Below are 22,620 nucleotides of genomic sequence, written 5' to 3' on the forward strand. Positions count from 1 at the left end.
TCACAAATACTCCTGCCCATAGAAATAGTAGTATAGAGCAGATGGGCAGTAGAAGCAGTATAAATCTATCCCTTAATAATGACAAGTCCACACAAGGTGCAATTATCGGGAAGAATAAAGTCCATTTCCTTCTGGCAGTGGGGCTATTAGTGCGGCGGCCGCATGACTTTAGAACGCTATTAAGGTTAATAGCGTATTTGACATAACAGGTTCCCTTTAACACATTTGATGGCTATTGGCCAGACGCAGTGTCAGAGGATCGTTTGGCCTACAGCCATGCCATCTTTCTCATACACGGGAGCGCTCTGTTCGGTTGAGCTCTCCTGTGCTCTCTATGAGAAAGCTGCCGACTCATCTCCAGGAGAACAAAGCGATTGGCAGTCTTTCATCTAATATGACTGATCAACATCTTCCTTGACGATCAGTTGCCCACACACATTAGACTGTTGTCTGAACCTGTCGATATCGGCCGATATTAGTCAAATGTGTATGCGTGCCTTAAATGATCACTGAATCATATCAAATTACACACCTTCCTCAGAATGTTAACTTGAACAATAAATTATACAATGAGTGCATATCCATTTTCAGTGCCCATGACCCAATAAAAGTTAGAACAGTGACTCTATGGTCAGGTTTTTTCCAGAGCTATTCTTTTCGATCGTTAAGGAAGTTCCATTTAGCTCATTTGAGCATTACATGTTTGTAATAAAAGGTCATCCATCATGAATGATTTATGCTTACATTAATGTACGTGTGTACATAAAAGAGAAATCCAGAAATATGCTAGGCCTTGTAATACAGCTTTCCTTTTAAACCTGCAGCACGCTGCCACCTAGTGGTTGGTGTCCTAATGTGTGTGTATATATATATATATATATATATATATATATATATATATATATATATATATTATTATATATATTACACATATATGGTATATTTTGGTGCAGCACAGCCACTAATAAAAAGGCTATAATTACATCAATATTGTTTTGCAGATATAATCTTGCAGCTCAAGAGCTTGTTCTTCGTACAAGAGGGGTTCGAAAGGAAAATAGCTGGAGGCTACCAAATGGAAAGCTCGCCTCTCTAGATGATATATCTGTGTTTGTCATTCCACTGGCTGGACATGATAGGTGAAGACGACGTGGTGGATATTGCTTAATAGCACAAACTTTGCATAATACCTCAATAAAACAAAGAGGCACAACAGGCGCTATGCACTTTATCTTGAAACACGTTCCTCAAAGACTGTTTTGAAGCATATTTTTTATTTACATTTATGTTACAGGTATGAACAAGCTTAAAGCCCATCTTTAAATAAAGTATATAGATTAGATCATAAATGAGCAGCGTTTCTAATGATTCCAGATTGGAATAAGCAGCAGCGATGCCTCTCAGAACCCCATGTATCGCGCCGTCACACGTGCAGCTTCTAGCGTGTCACTAGCACAATGTCTGTACAGCGGGAAGCTTTCCAACATGTCCTCCAGATTGCACAACTTCTAGAGCCAGTTTCCCTGGACAAAGTGGTGAACTAAAGCTATATTCACACGTTGCTTTTTTGGTGCGTTTTTCAGCACAGGCAAAACCTGCTCTCTTGGCAGTAATGAAGCAATGTCAAAAAAAGCAGGTTTTGCCGCGTTTTTATCAATGTACCTTTTGCCTCTTGTGCTTGCTGATAGTTGAATTAGGTTACTTTTTATGCACTAAAAATTATCAGGTTTTGGCACTAAAAACACAGCAAAACCGGATACCTGCATTTTTTTGATGCAAAAAGTGACATGCTGCATTTTGCAAAAACGCAGCCCTTTGACAAAACAGGTAAAAAAAAAACAAGGTGTGCATGAGATTTCTGAAATCTCAGAAAATTTGCATAAAAAAAACGCTGCAAAAAAACACAACATGTGAACGTAGCCTAACAGTTTGCATTATGCCATGGAGATGATCAGATGATGGGTCGGGTCTGCTTGCAAAGTGATGGTTACTCTCTTACTGGTAGTCAGTAGTCAGAGCCAGGTTGAAGTGGTCCTAGCCTAGGCCTTGGTGACATCAGCTTATTTGTTCCATTTGAAGACATTGTGAGATGTAAGATCCTGGCAAAATATTAGGTCTTGAACATCAGTAGCTAGTACCCAATGGTGTAACTTAAAGCTCATGCAAAATCTGCTACAGGGCCCCCAAGTAACATGGAGAAGTCAGCAAAGATACAAATCCGCTCACCTGTCCGATGCATGGCAAAGGCACGCTAGAACAGCATGAAAAGATCCATGTGGGAGCCAGCACTCAGTCTTCCATAAAAAGAAAAATGCTTTCATTTGTTCACATAAAAACATGAGTGGCTGAGAATACCACTAGAATTAGAAATTACACATGATGGCAAAAAAATGAACGCAAACCTATCCAGCCAACGCGTTTCTGACCAGTGCCGTCCTTAGTCTGAGCCCCATAGGTCTTTATTACTATTGGTTTTCTTGTATGGGCCAACCTACACCACTCAACTGCACAGGTGCAACTGCAACTCCTGCACCCGTTTTAGTTATGCCCATGCTATCACCCATTTGTTTATGGGCACTGGAGCTTCATTCCTCTATATTGATGATTCACAGATGTTATAATAAAAGCTCAAATATAGATAATTCTGTTATTTGTTTGAAAACAGCCTTCCGGTGCTCATCCACACTGCCAAATTACAGCTGTTTTCTATAGAGCATGGTGGCACATGAACCCTCTACTGTACTGCCACATGCCTCCCATCTTATACAGTGGGTTTTTTCTCTTGAATCCTATAGCATTATGGTTTCTCTGGGAATTGTATATGACACAGGCATGCTACAACATGTAGGAATTGTTTTGAACTAATGGTATGCCCTATGAATAAAAAGATAAATTATTAGCCCAGTTTCAAACTAGATAGGTTCTATATCTGATTCACCGGGATTGCCGATGGAAAAAAATGATGTCAATATATGGAAGAATGCATTTAATCACTTGTTCATAAATCCACAAACAAGACATTCATCAAAAATGGTACACAGTCCCTTAGGCTTGAAATTTGAGTCGAGAGGCAGAAATGCAAGTGTTAGTAGTGAGGTTAAGTGCAGTGGGAGTAGTAGAAGTTATTGGATGGCTTTGCCAATGGTGGACATCTGGACCCCGCAGAAACAGTCATTATAAGGTTGTTGCAGAGCGATAGCTACGGGCTACAACTAACCAAGATACCACGAGTATGGTAAAAATGATGAAGTAAGAGGCCAAAGGGGTAGTAAGGTTTGGAAAACAAATGTACGAATCTTGTTAAAAAAAAAAAGTGGTTCTCTGTTCAGAATCATCATCTCTAAGGCCTCCTTCACATGTTTCCAGTACATGTTGTATACTTTTTTTTTTTCATGGATATCACATGTACCTATTTTAACCTATGCTGCTATGCACGTCTGTGCAAAACACATGGAGACATGTCCATTTTTTTTCTGGCAACACGGATGACAAGGGCCAATACAGGTCTATGGGTCCGTGTAAAACACACTGATGGCATCCGTGTGCTGTACGTGTTTAACATTGCAAAGTAAAGGAGAAGCTTTGTAATTCCTTTCTTTCTTAACCCATATCTGAAAAACACTGGTGGTAAAACCTGAGACACTGATATCATGTTTTATACGGATGTGTAGGCCTCAGGGAGTGGACAATCTAGATTTGTTTTAAGATAAAGATTTTCTTTGTAACCAAAGAGGCAAACTCCTTTTATTGTACATGTAGCAAAATAAAAAATTAACAATCCGTTCACTCAGCCAGTCAAATATCGGTGGAAATGCAAGTTTCAATGACCACCCTGCTATTGAGGAGTCAAACATTACTTGTCTTTATTACAAACATTTCCTCCCATCCCAATCATGCTTTGGTTCAGATCTAATTAACATAATTGAACCTAATGTGAAGTCATTGCAAATACTATTAGCCAGAATTGTGGAGAAATCAGTGGATTAATGAGGTTTATGCAAAATACTGCATCAATGCGGCGTGGCATGGAGGCGATCAGCCTGTGGCACTGCTGAGGTGTTATGGAAGCCCAGGTTGCTTTGATAGCAGCCTTCAGCTCGTCTGCATTGTTGGGTCTGGTGTCTCTCATCTTCCTCTTCACAATACCCTATAGATTCTCTATGGGGTTAAGGTCAGGCGAGTTTGCTGGCCAATCAAGCACAGTGATACTGTTGTGTGTAAACCAGGTATTGGTACTTTTGACAGTGTGGACAGGTGCCAAGTCCTGCTGGAGAATGAAATTTAATCTCCTAAAAGCTTGTCGGCAGAGGGAAGCATGAAGTGCTCTAAAATTTCCTGGTAGACGGCTACACTGACTTTGGTCTTGATAAAACACAGTGGACCTACACCAGCAGATGACATGGCCCCCCCAAACCATCACTGATTGTGGAAACTTCACACTAGACCTCAAGCAGCTTGGATTGTGTGCCTCACCACTCTTCCTCCAGACTCTGGGACCTTGATTTCCAAATGAAATGCAAAATTTACTTTCATCTGAAAACAACACCTTGGACCACTGAGCATCAGTCCAAGTCTTTTTCTCCTTGGTCCATGTAAGACGCTTCTGGCGTTGTCTATTGGTCATGAGTGGCTTGACACAAGGAATGTGACACTTGTAGCCCATGTCCTGGATACGTCTGTGTGTGGTGGATCTTGAAGCAATGACTCCAGCAGCAGTCCACGCCTTGTGAATCTCCCCCAAATTTTTTGAATGGCCTTTTCTTAACAATCCTTTCAAGTCTGCGGTTATCCCGGTTGCTTGTGCACCTTTTCCTACCACACTTTTTTCTTCCACTCAACTTTCCATTAATATGCTTGGATACAGCACTCTGAACAGCCAGCTGCATTAGCAATGACCTTTTGGGCTTACCCTCCTTGTGGAGTGTGTCAATGACTGCCTTCTGCACAACTGTCAAGTCAGCAGTCTTCCCTATGATTGTGGAGCCTACTCAGACAGACTAAGGGACCTTTTTAAACGCTTAGGAAGCCTTTGCAGGTGTTTTTTGTTAATTATTCTAATTTACTGAGACAATGACTTGTGTTTTCAGTGGCTGTAAGCCATAAATCAATCAATATTAACAGAAATAAACACTTGAGATAGATCACTCTGTTTATAATGACTCTATTATATAGGAGTTTCACTTTTTGTATTGAAGAACTGAAATAAATTCACTGTTTGATGATATTCTAATTTAGTGAGAAGCACCTGTATGTTTGTCTCTGAAACACTGGGGTTTCGAAGACCAAGCTGTGCAGGTGACTAGCCGTACAGGCGGGTGCCCAGCGGCTCCACCCAACCCGCTGACAGTGACTGGTAATCTTCTGCCCATGAGTGGTGCCCTGCAAAGTCAGGCATCACAAATGTCTATGAACTCTGATGGTGTGAGAAGCCAGCTCTTCACCATTTTTACACATACAGATGTAATTAGTGTAAGGGCTACTGTGAAGTCTGGTGGGTAGCATCCCCCCGCAGGAGAACTATCGAGCCCAGGAGACGCAAGGAGACCAACCAGTGCCTTTGTGGTTCAATTCAGTTAGGGATCAGAGGTGGGATGTCTCTATACGGGCTAATCCTGCATCCTTTCCACAACTTTCCCCATTTTATACTGCCCAGGACAGCCTGCCAGCAAGTCTTCAGTGACTGTTGGCCGCCATTACACCCCGGCTCAGTGGATGCTGACCCAGACACATGCGCATATAGGCAGATACTTGTCAGCCAGTGGGTGGGAAAAGCCTAGTCACCTACGCAGGTTGGTTCGCTGTGGCTATTAAAAGTACGTTTTTAAGGTCTATAAAGGCAGACGGTACTGCTAGAGGTTTGATTTCATACCTTTGGGGGAATCGGGCTTAAGGGACCACTACCCGACAACGCATTTAACTCGGCACACAAATTAAAATAAAAACTGTACACTTACTTGCAGCGGCACCATTGTTCCCATCACGCCACAGCCCCACTATCAGTATTTGGTCGGTATTTTTTCTCAGGAGTGGGAGCCAAAACCAGTTTAGGAACAATCAGAGAAAAGGTTAGCGCACCAATTCCGAATTTATCACCCACTCCTGGCTTTGTTTCCCATGCCCGAGAAAAAATACTGACCAAATACTGATAGTGGGGCCGTGGCCTTAGTGACGTAACATTGTTGCGGGACATGCTGGCTGCAGCCAATGAGCAGCCGCACAATATGTGCAGCTCATCAATATTCCGTCAGGTCCCTTCTGATGGAATGGTTGATCAAAAGGCTGCTGTCGACAAGCGGACGCTCATTGTTTACAGCCGAAAAGCCACATCAATGTCACCAACAGGAACAGCAGTGCCAACATTGCTGGAATGATGCCACTGTAGGACTGATGAAGGTAGCTGCTTGGGGTATACCTTTATTAGTGAATGCCAGCAACTCCCAGAAGGAATAAATTCTAAATAAAGTAACATGGGGGAAATATAGGCGTTTCAGCTACGTCGCGCCTGGTCTGCTGGGAAGAGCATGACATTGGCTGCAAGGCGCGCATGACATTAGCGGCTGCTTCACTTTCACTTCTTTGGGACTGACATGTGAAAAAAGTGAGAGCTGCTGCTCTCTGGCTTCAATCGGTTTTCAGTTAACATCTGAAGGAGGCGAGAGGGAAGCAGTTGCTGAATAGTTTCTGAGCTTTGACATAAGTGTCACGTGCACTCCGGCAGACCTGATGCCGACGTCGCAGGAATGGCGCCCTCACCAGAGGATAGCTGTAATTATTTTACAAGGCGGACAACCCCTTTAATTTTCTCCAGGTGGCCGCACTGTCCGTATGGTGGCCAGGCATGATTTCCAGTACATGCTGACGAATGACCTTTACATCTGATGTCACGAGCCTATATTCTCACACTGACAAACCCGAGGCTTATTTTCTTCTAGAGAAAGGAAGATCTAATTCAAAGGATATACCCATGACAATATACAGCCAGACGTCACCCTACATCCCCCCACGTCCAGATCATGGTTATGACAGTTTGTCATGAAATGCAGTGTGGAAAGCTGCGGAGGCAATAAACAGGAGAGCACGGTGTTACTTAAAGGGGCACATTTCTAGGTAACGATGTAGAACACAGTCCTAACTCATGTTATTAATTTGCATTTATAATGGTGCCTGCCTTGCACTTCAGATCAGGTGATTAAGCACCAACAATCCTCAGGCACTTTCTGCAGTGGGATTACATGTTACATGGACATCTGTCAGCACATTGCTAGACTGGTAACATGAAGACAAATGTAATCATTTGTTTCTCCCTCTCACAGTTACATTTTCTTCTGGCACATGGTAAATTGTTTTTTCATAGTAGTGGCCTGTTCTGTTTTTCTTGACGGTTCCAGTTCTCCCTGTCCTCTAGAAAGCAGAAGCCTCCTACCCAGCGCTGATGTGACCCTAATTAAATCCAGCGCAGGAAAGGAGCATGGCACCACTAACTAAAGGACAGAAGGGAGCCTGGGGCAGTGGCAGACTGTCGTCACGCTGCAAGTGACCAGACATCTGCTAACGCCATAAGCTGCAGTACAGAACGACTGGCTGTCATGGAAGGGGGCATCGTTGGGAGTAATCTAAGGGACAACTTCACTAGATAAGAGTGCTAGAATGAAACCGTACAGTTCTCTTCTGCGGTGTTTAGCAGGCAGTGGCTCACCAATGAAAATACTTCTATCATGTGCTACAAGTCATTGACAGGTAGTAGAGGACTGCAGAATACGAAGGATAGGTACCAGATAGGGCAAAGGCGTTAGACAAATCCATACTGCAGATGTCTGCTATATGCAATATTGTCATTAATTACACGAGTTTGGGAAGTTTCGATCAATGTGACTATACATATTCACAGACTGTATTAAAAACATTAATCAGCATTATGTATACTCCACCTCAATATAAGATCTTTTTGGTACAATTTGGGGGGGGGTCTCAGAAGTTTCATTTTATGGTGATTATAACTCCTTTATTACATTCACTGCTTAAGAGAAATCAATCTGCAGTTTGAGACCTAGTCAGAGCAACACGATGTAAGGGTTGAAAGCCTGGGTCCAGTGATGTGTCACTTCTAGGCAGTCTGTTGCAGTTTCAATAATATCAACTGTTTTAGCAGCAGGAGATTGTCACTACAGGACTAGTGGTTTTGTACCATATAGTCCGGCTGTATGTAGCCCTGCCCCCAACACAGACTGGCAGCTTTCTGCCAATGTACAGGGCACATAGAAAGCTGCCAGTGTTGGGGGCGAGGGGTCAATATTCTGAACACTACTAGAACAGCAGTACAGAAAACAGCCATTGTATCAAAACAATAGCAAGCAGCCCAGCAACTGACAAAACTGGAATCAGGCGCACGGCCCTCACATCATGCTGCTCTCAAGTTACATAGCAAAAACAGTTAATCAATTCCATCGTATAATAATCAATCATTGTATGATCACAGGGAAAAACACACCAATCACTAGAATGGGGAAGGGTGGGAGTTCCAAGTCCCATTTTAATCCACATTGCCATCTACGAGGGTCAGTCAATAAGCAATGCCTCCTATTTTTTTTCTCCTTTCAATTGGCAAGAAATTCAAATGCAATTACATAGGTTGAAAACCACAACATTAATTTGTCACTTTTCAATATAATCTCCATTCATTTCCACCGTTTAACAAGGGCATGTATTCCAGCATGGTAAAAAGCATTCTTGGGACCCACCGTGCACAAACTTTTCTGTATCCCAGTTGTCCAATAATTTTCATCACACTGCCTTTACTGAGGCAGATAATGCCCCACAATTCATCTGCAGTCACCCGGCGGTCACCAGGAATGATGTCATCGACTTGCTGAATGTTGCTTGGAGTCACTGCGGTTACTGGCCTGCCACTCCGCATTTTGTCAGCCAACGGTGATGGCCCTTCAGCTGAGTTACAGCGATGAACCCATCGTCTAACAGTACTGACATCCACTGTTGCATCACCGGACACATTTTTCAGTCTCTCATGAATTCGAATGGGTGTTTCACCTTCTGCAAGAATTCAATCACAGAACGTTGTCTAATAGAACATCGATGTCAGCCATTCTGCAAACGGATACAGTCCTGCCACCTGTTGGTGCAGGAAGTTGCAATTGCTGTGGATTGGAGAAGGTTTGAGGAATTGTGCCAAATTCAAATATTTAACATAACTACCTTATTTAACCCCTTAAGCCCCGCAGGTGGTTTGCACGTTAATGACCGGGCCAATTTTTACAATTCTGACCACTGTCACTTTATGAGGTAATTACTCTGGAACGCTTCAACGGATCCCCCTGATTCTGAGATTGTTTTTTCGGGACATATTGTACTTCATGATTGTGGAAAAATTTCTTCGATATCACTTGCGTTTATTTGTGAAAAAAACGGAAATTTGGCGAAAATTTTGAAAATTTTGCGATTTTCAAAATTTGAATTTTTAAGCCCTGAAATCAGAGCGATATGTCACACAAAAGAGTTAATAAATAACATTTCCCACATGTCTACTTTACATCAGCACAATTTTGGAACCAAAATTTTTTTTTGTTAGGGAGCTATAAGGGTTAAAAGTTGACCAGCGATTTCTCATTTTTCCAACAAAATTTATAAAACCATTTTTTTAGGGACCACATCACATTTGAAGTCACTTTGAGAGGTCTTTATGACAGAAAATACCCAAAAGTCACACCATTCTAAAAACTGCACCCCTCAAGGTGCTCAAAACCACATTCAAGAACTTTATTAACCCTTCAGGTGCTTCATAGGAATTTTTTGAATGTGGAAGAAAAAAATGAACATTTAACTTTTTTCACAAAAATGTTACTTTAGACCCAATTTTTTTTATTTTCACAGGGGTAACAAGAAAAAATGGACCCCAAAATTTGTTGTGCAATTTCCCCTGGGCACGCAGATACCCAATATTTAGGGAAGAAACACTGTTTGGGCGCACGGCAGGGCTCGGAAGGGAAGGAGCGCCATTTGACTTTTTGATTGTAAAATTTGCTTGAATAATTAGCGGACACCATGTTCTGTTTGGAGAGCCCCTGTGTGCCCAAACTTTGGAGCTCCCCCACAAGTGACCCCATTTTGGAGACTAGACCCCCCAAGGCACCTTTCTAGATGCATAGTGAGCACTTGGAACCCCCAGGTGCTTCAACAAATTGATTCGTAAAAATGAAAAAAAGTGAAAAAAAAAACACTTTTTCATTTTTACGAATCAATTTGTGAAGCACCTAGGGGTTCCAAGTGCTCACTATGCATCTAGATAGGTGCCTTGGGGGGTCTAGTTTCCAAAATGGGGTCACTTGTGGGGGAGCTCCAATGTTTGGGCACACAGGGGCTCTCCAAATGCAACATGGCGTCCGCTAACAATTTGAGCCGATTTTCCATTCAATTTGTTAGCGGACACCATGTCGTGTTTGGAGAGCCCGTGATGTGCCTAAACAGTGGAGCTCCCCCACAAGTGTCCCCATTTTGGAAACTATACCCCTCAAGGATTTTATTAAGGTGTATAGTGAACATTTTGAACCAAGAGGTACGGCACAGAATTTGTTTACATTAGGTCATCATATTGAATAAGTTGTCATTATTCTTGAGCGCAAGTGCTCGCTACTTGAGTTTGCATCGGGTACTCAGGTACGCACCATGTACAGCGTGTGCTTGAGTGACATGCTCGAGTCCCTGCTCCGCATGTTTCACGGTTATTAGGCACCCAAAAAAAAACATGCGGGGATCGCTCGTGCATGGCAGGCAATTCCCGTAAAGTTTTTTGGCCGCGAAGCATATGGGGCAGAGACTCGAGCATGTCACTCAAATACCCACGATACTCAATGCATACCAGAGCACCCGATGCAAACTCAAGTAGCGAGCACTTGGGCTCAACACTAGTCACCATATCGTCATCTTTTTTTCTTACTTTTGAAAAAAATCCCAACCCCAGCCCTAGCACAACCCTAGCCCCAGCACAACCCTAGCCCCAAACCCAGCCCTAACCCTAGCCCAATCCTAACCCAAGAGTTTCTTTTTGACGCCGTTCCTTGTGCGGTATAAGTGATTAGACGACTTTATTCTTCGGGTCAGTGTGATTACAGCAATGCCAGAATCATATGGGGTTTTTATGACTGACAGCTGTCACACACTAAAAGACGCATTTTTTGTAAAATCTAGTTTTTGCATCGCCATATTTTGAGAGCTATAATTTTTCCAGATTTTGGCAGACAGTCATGTGACGGCTCGTTTTTTGCGGGATGACTTGACGTTGTTATTGGTGCCATTTTCAGGCACGTGACATTTTTTGATCGCTTTCTATTCAGATTTTTGGGAGGCAGAATAAACAAAAACCAACAATTCAGGAATTGTTTTTTTTATTTTTTTTTTAATTCTGTTCCGCGTGTGGTAAAATTGATGAGGTAGCTTTATTCTTCGGGTCAGTATGTTTACAGCGGTACCACATTTGTATAATTTTTCTATGTTTTGGCGCTTATACACAATAAAAGCTATTTTATAGAAAAAAATATTTTTTAGCATCGCTTTATTCTGAGAGCTGAAACTTTTTTATTTTTCGGCTGATGGAGCTGTATGGCGGCTTGTTTTTTGTGGGACGAGATGACGTTTTCAGCGGTATCATTTTTATTTATATGCGTCTTTTTGATCGCGTGTTATTCCACTTTTTGTTTGGCGGTATGGTGATAAAGCATTGTTTTTTGCTGCGTTTTTTTTTTTTTTTTTTTTACTGTGTTCACTGAAGGGGTTAACTAGTGGGACAGTTTTATAGGTCAGGCTGTTCCGGACGCGGCGATACCAAATATGTGTACTTTTATTGTTTTTTTTTTATTTTTTTTATAATAATATTTATTGATGGGTACATTATATTTTTATTTTTGGTGTATTATTTTTTTTATAATATTTTTGCACATTTTTTTTTTTTTTTTTTTTCCACTTTCAGACAGTTTGTACACCTTATTACTTTGTCCCACTCTGGGACTTTCACTTTTTTTTTTCTGATCGCCTGCATGGCACAGGAATGGAGCACCATCCCTATGCCATGCAGGCTGTCAGAAGTGCACAGTGTTAAGATTGCTTGGAGATGCACTGCGCATGTCCAAGCAATCTTCGATCGCAGCATAGCGGGGGTTAATGTGCTGGGAGCGGTGCAGGACCGCTCCCTGCACATAGTACCGGGTGTCAGCTGTGACAATCAGCTGACACCCGGCGGCGATCGCGCCCGCACAGCCTGTGTGCGCGCGCGATCGCCATGACGTACTAATACGGGTCTGGCTCTTAAGTCCCAGGGCACAGACGCGTATTAGTACGTCAAATGTTCTTAAGGGGTTAAGGAGAAAAAAAATAGGAGGCATTACTTATTGACTGACCCTCGTATTTGACATTAATGTCTATAGATTTTAAAATGTGATAAAATAGTTTGTTAACTGTAATGTATCCGCAAAAACTGAATATTACACAGATGATTCGTATGATTCTCACCTGAGATAAGAGAATAAAGCATGCTGCAGTCTTTCCCCATTCGGATACTAGGTCCGTGTGAAGCAACAGTCATCTGAACAGCCCTATGGTCAGTGTGCTGGGTGATATGTAACAGGACAGCATCTCTCCGTTTTATATGTCCGTCTGAATGAGCCCTTAGACACAAGACAGACTTTAAAATTAATAATGTTCTTTTGTAACTCTTGCTATATAATCTGTTGGGGTAAGTGATGTTCCAAGGAAGCAAGTGATACACGCAGGGCTGTGGAGTCCGAGTGGTGCTGGTTTCGGTATAAAATGGACCGACTCCTAAAATATATAATAAATTGGGTACAGGAGTACAATGCAGGATGTGCTGGTAATGTTTTCACAAGAATTTGGGAAAGTTCTGAAATGTCTGTTCTATTCCTGATCCAAGGATCTCTGCGGCACTTTATGTACACGCTCAGCAGTGAGGCAGGGCTGTGGAGTCAGGGAAATTGAGGAGTCGGAGGTTTGGCTTACTGACTCCACAGCTCTGCATACACGACAGCTGGGAGGTACACGTAGCAGTATTTATGGTAGAACTGTGCAGATAGATGTTCCATGATTTATCAGGATAACAAACATTAGTAAACTACATTTTTAAAAGTCTTTTTCATGTAAAAAAAAAAAACTTTATTGCCAGGAACATACATTACAGACATCTACAAACTCTAAAGTTAATGTATATACAAATAAAAATGCATTAGTACAATAAAGTGCATAGGATAAAAATATAGCCTCCACTTTGTTACATTAATAGAATAACAATATCTGGTAAAATTCACACAAATCTGGTTTGAGTCGCAAACAGCCCAAATATGGCCTACTATGCACGGACTGGTCCCGCGTCCACCGACAGCCACATATATGCCTATAGGGGTGTCCAGTTCGGGTCAGTCCATATATCACAACTCATCGTGTTTTGGCAATTGGTACCAGACACCAAGTAATATTTTAAAGAGCACAATATTAACAGAAGAAATAGCAAGAATTACACTGTGGTCATATTAACAGATGAATTTGCTGCATTAGCCACATCATTTCATGGTGGTCAAAGGGGTTCTCCCACCTACATCTTCAAGAAGATTGTCCCAAACTTTTTTCTTTTTTTTTTTTTAAAGACTTTAACCCCTTAGAGACAGAGCTAATTATGTCCTTGATGACCAAGCCACATTTTACAATTCTGACCAGTCACATTATGAGGTAATTACTCTGGAACGCTTCATCGGATCCCCCTGATTCTGAGACTGTTTTTTTTTCATGACATACTGTACTTTGTGATAATGGTAACATTTCTTCAATATGATTTGCGTTTATTTGTGAAAAACGGAAATTTGGCAAAATTTTTATGTCCTTAAATCAGAGAGATATTTCACAAAATAGTTAGCTGTGATCGCGTGATCTGGGACCGGAAAACCGGTGGTGAGGGGGGCACGCTACAGCCTTATTCCTCAGCAACGTGATAGAGTTGCTGAGGCTTAAGTACCCTTAACTGCCACACTGAAAATGCATTAAGGCTGTTAAGGGGTTAAGAGGCAGCCCATACTCGCTCTATCCAACTACGGTCTCTCCGATCACAGTGCATATCACCTTTGCATCCAATCAGGGAGTTCAGCGGCTCTGATAATATAAAAGGCACAAGCCGCCAACCTGAGTGATTGGTTGCAGCAGTGATGTGTGCTGTCACCACTAAGGTCAAAACTGACCAGAGCAGCAGGGAATTGGCACTGGATTTGGGCAGGTCGAGTGCAATCTGCCTTTCTTTGGCTCCTTCTTACAAAAAAAAAAAAAAAAATAATAATAATTTAGGAACCACTTTCTTGAAGGTGGAAAACCCCATTCTCCCAGAGTTAAAAATTGGACTGTAAACTTAAAAGAACTAAATGGCCACATATATGCATTAATCAAACAAACGAGGCAAAGGGAATCACAAAAGATGCTTAAAATAGAATGTTCTGGTTGTGCTAAAAGCTGCAAGTTCTTATCCACAGTTCAGGACAATTACCTCTCTCAGCTGGTAGATGATCCAACCAGGGGAGGTAATCTGCTGGATCTGGTGCTGTCAAATAGTCAGATACAATTTCAGATCTACAGGTCCGGGAGCACTTGGGAAACAGCGACCATAATAAGGTAAGTTTCAATGTAATATTCAATAAAACACTCAAAAGGTGAAACGCAAAAACCTGGAACTTTAGGGGAAGAGCTTAATTGTGTAGACTGGGACCATGTCATGGTAACTGGGGACACTGAACATAAATGGGGCATGTTTAAGGAAATACTACTAGAATCCTGTAGAATACTTAAACCCTCTGGTAATAAAATGTCCAGGAATAAAAATAAATCATTATTAATAAATAAGACAGCACAAAGTTTAATAAGACAAAAACAAAGGGCATTCAAAATCTTGAAGGCCGAGAATACAGAAATAGCATTTCAGGAGTATAAAGACCTAAATAAGAAATGTAAAAAAGAAATCAAGCTAGCAAAGTTATCTACAGAGCAACAAATCGCCAGCGTCTGAGCAAATTAAGCATTGTCAAATCCCCCGGCCCAGATGGCATTCATCCACGGATACTGAGGGAGCTGAGCTCAGTAATTGACAGACCGCAGTATCTTATATTCTTAGACTCTCTTGTAACAGGGGTAGTGCCACAGGATTGGAGGATGGCTGATGTGGTATCGATATTTAAAAAAGATAAGGTGGATCCAGGCAATTACCATCTTGCAAGTCTGATATCAGTAGTGTGCAAAGTTATTGAGGGCATCATAAGAGATGACCTGCAGTTATATTGCAGAGAATATAATAACCAGCACGGATTCATGAAAGATTAGTTGTGTGTAACCAACAGGTTGGGTTTCTGTGTAAATCTGGACGCGGCTGATGAGATTTATTTGAACTTTGCAAAGGCATACTGTACCACATAGCCTTATACTGAAGCTACAGAAGCATATAGACTTGGAGAAACTTTATGCAGATGGGGTAAGGAACTGGATGGATTCTTTTTAACCTCTTTATTAATGACCTAGTGGATGGGATTTAGAGTAAAATGTCAGTCTCTGCTGAAGACACCAAAGTAAGTAGGATACTAAAATCGGACCCCAACATGAAAATATTGCAGAATGATCTGGAGAAGATGACTGAATGGGCAAACACTTGGCAAATGGAAATTTAATGTAGATAAATGCAGAGTAATGCACCTAGGACTGAGTAATCCTACATATACATTAATTGGGAGTATACTCGGGACTATAGAACAGGAGAAGGACTTGGGTATTCTGGTTACGAGTAAGCTGAGCAGCAGTACTCAATGTCAAGCAGCAAACAAGATTTTAGTGTGTATAAAAAGAGAAAATCCCTTGATACCAACGTATTGTTACCCCTTTATAAATCCCTGGTGAGGCCACATCTAGAATATGGGATCCAGTTTTGGGCTCCACATTTTAAAAAGGATATTCAGAAGTTAGAGTCAGATCAAAGGCGGCAACTAGATTATTACAAGGGATGGAAGGCCTCTCATATGATGAGAGGTTGAAAATTTGGGCTTGTTTAGCTCAGAAAAAAGACGCCTCAGAGGAGATCTCTTTTATATCTATAAAAATATGAGTAAGGAATAAGTCATGTTCCAGTCCTTTGTATTGACTACAAAGACCATACTAAGGAGCAGGGAGCAGTCATTACAGGTGGAAGAAAGGCGATTCCAGCAGCTTAATAGGAAAGGGTTCTTTACAGTCTGACTGTGGAGTGCCCTACCGAAAGAGGTAGTAATGGCAGACACTAGAACAGCTTTTAAAAAAGGGCTGGATGATTTCCTCAGTACATATAACATTGTGGGTTACAGTTAAATTAGTGACAAAATGTATAATTGGTGGAGAAAGGTTGGACTTGATGGACCTAGGTCTTTTTTCAACCCATGTAACCTGGTAGGAAAAAAAAATACTATTTTACTATCATTTTAATGAAACCCTGATGGTTCAGCTGCAATTTACCTAGGTCTTCAAGGACTGTCAGCTGTGGAAGGCATCCTGAAGAATCTGCCCACATCTGGCAAGGCAGTAGTTTGTTTAGTTATCTCCATGGGCAAACACCACTGCCCCCTAACTACACAAACTACTACCTCAGTCAGACATGGGCATCACAAGTCATTTTGAGGTCACCTTTCATTTACATTTCATTTCTGTGTAAGAAAAAAAAAATGTATTAGATCCATTTTGATATAAAATCACCATATAATGAAACGTAAAACCTAACATTAAAGAAAAAACAAGGCCCCTTATTGATATACATCAAGTTATAAAGTCTCCCACCGGAGGGAGAACATTTACGATGAGTCAGAAATAAACCCATGTACCAGCAGAGCAAAGCCTCAACGCCCACCAGTGGTTCCATGCCCATTATCTCAAAGTCAGTGCTTCCAGAAAGGTCATTACCGGAACCTCTACATGGATACATGATTCCTTGGCCTTGCATAGATCATGGATGGTGGCACATCAGGACCTGTACAACCCAGAAGCATATGGGCGTAGACTAGTGGCCCATACACTTGTATGAAGCGGCAAATATTAGGGCTTCATACAACTGTGCAAGTCTCCCAGCATGTCAGGTGAGATGTACAACCAGTCAGCAATTGTAACGGAGTGCTCACTCACACTCAAAACTCCGACATCAGAGGGAAGTGTGAGAACTGCACCATTACTGAAAAGCTACCTGTGCGGGAGGTTACTATAGATTATTTTTTAGGCTGTGTGCCCACAATGCGTTTTTTAAGCGTTTCTGCAGTGGCAAAAACACTTAAAAAACGCTTGGTAGAAGGTCTGCCATGTTCCCCAATGATAATCCGCATGTGCTGTGCACATGCTGTGGAAATTTCCATTGCGGAAAAAAACGCAGCACTACCAATTATTTTGCGGAAGTGCTGTGTTTTCGCCGCCATTGACTTGCATTGGAACGCATGGATTCCGCATCACTGTATATGTAGTTTTGCATTCCATGCGTTTCAATGTGCGGATGGTACCCGGGTGTGGAGGACAGGAGACTCTCCTCCGGACCCGGGTACCATAGAACCTGTGAAAAAAAAAATATAAATAAATAAAAAATAAATGTTATATTTTACCTTCTGACGGCCCGCGCTGCGCTCGTCCTCCCATGCCGGCAGATCGCGGTGGACTGGAGGACCTGCGCTGACGTCATAGTCATGTGACGGGTCACGCGATGCTGACGTCGGCAGGTCCTTCAGTGTACCGCGATCTGCCGGCAGCCAGGACGGAGCGAAGCAAGACTGCGGGGGCCCATCAGAAGGCAAGTATAGATTTTTTTATTTTTTACGGTCACACTATATAAATCCATGCCGTTCGCATGGATTTATATAGTGTGACAAAGTTGACAAGCACTTTCCAAGTGATGCTAAAATCGCTTGGAAAGAGCTTGTCAACCCACATGCGGAAATGCAAGTGAAGAACGCGTCACATCCGCTTGTCCCTGGCAGGAAAACGCATGTACAATCCACATGTACAATCCACATGTACAATCCGCATGCGTTTTTTTCTGCCAGGGAGATGCAGAAACGCTCAGGAAAAATCCGGAGCATTTCTGCATCGTGGGCACATAGCCTTATACTTAAGTAGTTGTCCAAGGAGTGCACAAATCCATTAAAATGTATTTTGTCAATGGAATTGTGTCTCTACAGTTTAGCACTGGCAGTATAGATCGGTTTGTGTAAGATCACCCCTCCAAGAGGAAACCTTCTAGTGGTCAAATTACTCATTTCCAGGCAGAACTACAGAGGAGCAGCAAAAGACCATTCTAAATACAACTTGCACCTGCGTTAATAAAGAATGAATACATTAAACCTAACCTGCCACCATTTTTTTTTTTTTTCTTACAAACTATGCCCATCACCTTTAGGCCACGGCCCCACTATCAGTATTCGGTCAGTATTTTTTCTCGGGAGTGGGAGCCAAAACCAGGTGAGGAACAATCAGAGAAAAAGTATAATAGAAACAAGTCACCAAATCTGCATTTATTACCCACTCCTGGTTTTAGCTCCCACTCCTGAGAAAAAATACTGACCGAATACTGACCAAATACTGATAGTGGGGCCGTGGCCTTAGGATTATAACGTTACACAGATCCAGCACAAAACATAATGAAATATTAAAGCAATCTTTATTGAAGTGGACAAGACCAACTAAAACCATATACAAAACAGACAAGATAAATGAATAAAGATAAAATAAATGAAGGTGGATGATCACATGAATGCGTTTCCTGCAACCCCTTGATATCCTCAGACCTGCCCCTACGAAAATGTGTTTTACACTTGTGTTGCGTAAATTGAGTCTTCCAAATTTCAATTAGCGCCACCCCGGTCCCTTCAAACGCCGCCTCTACGTCATCCACATAGTGCCCGAAATCTCCTGCCTGCGCAGTGGAATCTGACAGCTGCGCCTCACTCTGCCCTATTGAACGGACAGTGATTCCACTGCACAGGCACGGGACTCCGGGCACCGCGCGCAGCGGACGACGCAGGGACGTCAGGCATTACCTGCAGTTAGTAGGAGCGGCACATCTGAGGATATACAGGAACCACCTTAACATTATCTTAAAGGTGATGGGCAGGGTTCATAAGCAAAGAAAACTGGTAACAGGTTTCCTATAACTATGTTTTGGCCTCCAATTACTCACATTATTATTCCACTTAACCAAATTAGGTATTTTATAGCAAGTTCCATTATTAACCCAATAACCACCATAGTTCAGCTCTTCTAGTCCATCACCGGTAGACTACAGCCGTGGACACCAAAAACACACACGCAACAAAAAAATGTCCATTTGTAAATCACTAGAGAAACGACCCATCTTCTAATGGTCCAGGTGACAAGTCGGGGAATATGGTTGCCCACCACCACCAGTGATCACCTTATTTACATTAGCATACCTGGCAAAGACACGATAGGCCTCTCTGACAATAACAAACATGGGTGCCAGGTACACCAGTGCCATGCAAGAGTGAAAGTGTCAGCGAATCTGCCAGTTTACTCTTTTCCCAGGTGCCTGGCACCAGAGCACCAGCAGCTTCTAATCTCTATTACAACCTCAATGCTGCTGCTTTTTATACGAAACTCATTTTATGCTAAACTTTAGGCGGCAAATATTTCTTCACAACCTGCAAGGGGTTAAGAGCTCAGCCTGCTGTGCCTCAGCCATCCTTACTGCAGAGTGGAAAGGTGCTGCCCTACCAGACTGCCCGCCCAGCCAATAGGGGAGGCCATAGCCTTGCTCTTAGCCAATGAGACGGGTCGAGGCGGGTTACAGTGAGGATAGGGTGTCTCTTGCTCTGCCACGCATGCACCCATCAGATGACACTGCTGCAGACCAGGCCTGGAAGTGCCCAGGACTCCTGGAAGCATGAGTGAGCGGAAAACCCCACAGCCACCATGCCAAGTGCCCAAATGTCACCAGCCCAGACACTGACACCAGTATTATACAGCACATATGGATGATGGTGGGTGGGATTCCTGCTAATGATCCCAAAGGATTCCTGCAGCTCAGCACGTTCACAAAATAGTCACCCATACAAATATGGCAGCTAGATGACGGATGACTGCTACCACCTAGTCTAAGTGCTGAGAGAGTGGGCACTGCATGCAGGACATATAGGAGCTGTTGTGCGTGTGGAGGATATACCATGTACCCACGTGAGTACATTTTGTAGGGCATATGGACACTGCAGTGCAATAATCCAATGCGGGCACTGCTCCCAGGGCATATGGGGGGGCGATGCACATGCGGGCACTGCTCCCAGGGCATATGGGGGGGGGGGATGAACATGCAGGCACTGTTCCCAGGGCATATTGGGGGGATGCACCATGTACCCAGGGCATATTGGGGGGATGAACATGCAGGCACTGCTCCCAGGGTATATGGGGGGGGGATGAACATTCAGGCACTGCACCCAGGGCATATGGGGGGGGATGAACATGCAGGCACTGCACCCAGGGCATATGGGGGGGGGGTTCTGGGTGAACATGCAGGCACTGCACCCAGGGCATATGGGGGGGGGGGGGGGTGAACATGCAGGCACTGCTCCCAGGGCATATGGGGGGGGGGGGGTGAACATGCAGGCACTGCACCCAGGGCATATGGTGGGGGGTGAACATGCAGGCACTGCTCCCAGGGCATATGGGGGGGGGGGGGTGAACATGCAGGCACTGCTCCCAGGGCATATGGGGGGGGGGGGTGAACATGCAGGCACTGCTCCCAGGGCATATGGTGGGGGGTGAACATGCAGGCACTGCTCCCAGGGCATATGGGGGGGGGGGGGTGAACATGCAGGCACTGCTCCCAGGGCATACGGGGGGGGGGGGGGGGTGAACATGCAGGCACTGCTCCCAGGGCATACGGGGGGGGGTGAACATGCAGGCACTGCTCCCAGGGCATATGGGGGGGGGGGGGTGAACATGCAGGCACTGCTCCCAGGGCATATGGGGGGGGGGGAGGTGAACATGCAGGCACTGCTCCCAGGGCATATGGGGGGGGGGGGGTGAACATGCAGGTACTGCTCCCAGGGCATATGGGGGGGGGGGTGAACATGCAGGTACTGCTCCCAGGGCATATGGGGGGGGGGGGGGGGTGAACATGCAGGTACTGCTCCCAGGGCATATGGGGGGCTTGCACATGCAGGCACTGCTCCCAGGGCATATGGGGGGCTTGCACATGCAGGCACTGCTCCCAGGGCATATGGGCGATGCACATGCGGGCACTGCTCCCAGGGCATATGGGCGATGCACATGCGGGCACTGCTCCCAGGGCATATGGGCAATGCACATGCGGGCACTGCTCCCAGGGCATATGGGCAATGCACATGCGGGCACTGCTCCCAGGGCATATGGGCAATGCACATGCGGGCACTGCTCCCAGGGCATATGGGCAATGCACATGCGGGCACTGCTCCCAGGGCATATGGGCAATGCACATGCGGGCACTGCTCCCAGGGCATATGGGCAATGCACATGCGGGCACTGCTCCCAGGGCATATGGGCAATGCACCACATACCCATGAGGGAACTGCACCCAGGGCATATGGGGGATGCACATGTGGGCACTGTTCCCGGGGCATATGGGCGATGCACCACGTACCCATGAGGGAACTGCACCCAGGGCATATGGGGGATGCACATGTGGGCACTGCTCCCAGGGCATATGGACAATGCACCATATGCCCTGGGTGCAGTGCTTGCATGGGTACATGGGCGATGCACAATGTACCCATGTGGGCACATTACTCAAGGCACATGGAACCTGCAGTGCAATAATCCCATGCGGGCACTGCACCCAGAGCATACGGGGGATATACCATGTAGTGCTATAATCCGATGTGGGCACTGCAGTGGGTGGGCACTACACCTAAATCATGCGGTCACAGCACCCAGGGGCACATGGAAACTGCAGTGTAATAATCCAATGTGGGCACTGCACCCAGGTGATATGGTAGCTGTACAGTATCAAGATAAGCTGTGGGCACTGCACAATGTGGCAGCCGCAGAGTGTGCCAGTCCCATGTGGCTCAGCCATGTTGCCGGGAGCACGTGCTGGCAGGGCAGCCATGGATGCTGCCGGGAGCACACACAGTATGGGCCCGTCCGCTGCAGTGACCTCTCCGCACCGAGCCCCGCTGCCTCCTTACCGCTGCCCGTGACTCGGCGTCCTGTGCAGCCACAGCCCTACCCGGTGATACCGGAGCCTCCCTGGCCGCGTCCATAGAGAGGACCGAGCCACCGACTTACTGACTCCTGGCAGCTCCCCCCTCGCCTCCTCCATTACCATACACGTCACGTGGTGTCTCACCAATAGAAGCGCGCTCACTTTTTTCTTAAAGGGGCAATGCACAGATGTCTGAGGAGATTTCTACCTCAGTAGTTTCGGGCAGCGCTGCCTCTTGTTTTATGAGGTTCAGAAATGGATCTGCATGCAATAGTGATGAGCGAGCACTAAAATGCTCGAAGCTCGGATCGAGCACATTGGAATTCTCGGGTGCTTGACCCGAGCAACGAGCCCAAAGTAAGTCTATGGGAAACTCGAGC

At 44.3% G+C, this 22,620-nt stretch overlaps 1 protein-coding gene and 1 long non-coding RNA gene across 4 annotated transcripts in view; one reads left to right on the top strand and one right to left on the bottom strand.

Moving 5' to 3' along the window:
• PPM1J (protein phosphatase, Mg2+/Mn2+ dependent 1J) overlaps window positions 1–1,349 on the top strand; it is a 65,751-nt gene extending 64,402 nt beyond the window's left edge. The window contains exon 10 of the mRNA XM_073667179.1: window positions 1,002–1,349. Coding sequence (XP_073523280.1) covers window positions 1,002–1,143 — 142 coding nt within the window. The 3' untranslated portion in view covers window positions 1,144–1,349. The remainder of the gene's footprint in view (window positions 1–1,001) is intronic.
• On the bottom strand, window positions 1,006–22,357 carry LOC141226756 (uncharacterized). 3 transcript variants are annotated; one of them, XR_012293890.1, is made up of 6 exons: window positions 22,224–22,357; window positions 16,528–16,715; window positions 14,546–14,645; window positions 12,517–12,825; window positions 8,739–9,152; window positions 1,006–7,052 (listed from the first exon to the last, which is right to left on the bottom strand). It is a non-coding gene; the product is annotated as an uncharacterized lncRNA (long non-coding RNA). The 3 variants fall into 3 exon arrangements; XR_012293896.1 differs by lacking the exon at window positions 1,006–7,052 and having other exon boundaries at window positions 7,062–9,152; window positions 12,517–12,671; XR_012293884.1 differs by lacking the exon at window positions 1,006–7,052 and having other exon boundaries at window positions 7,062–9,152.
• Between the last annotated feature and the right edge of the window lie 263 nt (window positions 22,358–22,620).

Source organism: Phyllobates terribilis, unplaced genomic scaffold (genome assembly GCF_046119375.1).
Source record: "Phyllobates terribilis strain yellow unplaced genomic scaffold, ASM4611937v1 Scaffold_2__4_contigs__length_985480577, whole genome shotgun sequence".
Lineage (NCBI taxonomy): Eukaryota > Metazoa > Chordata > Amphibia > Anura > Dendrobatidae > Phyllobates > Phyllobates terribilis.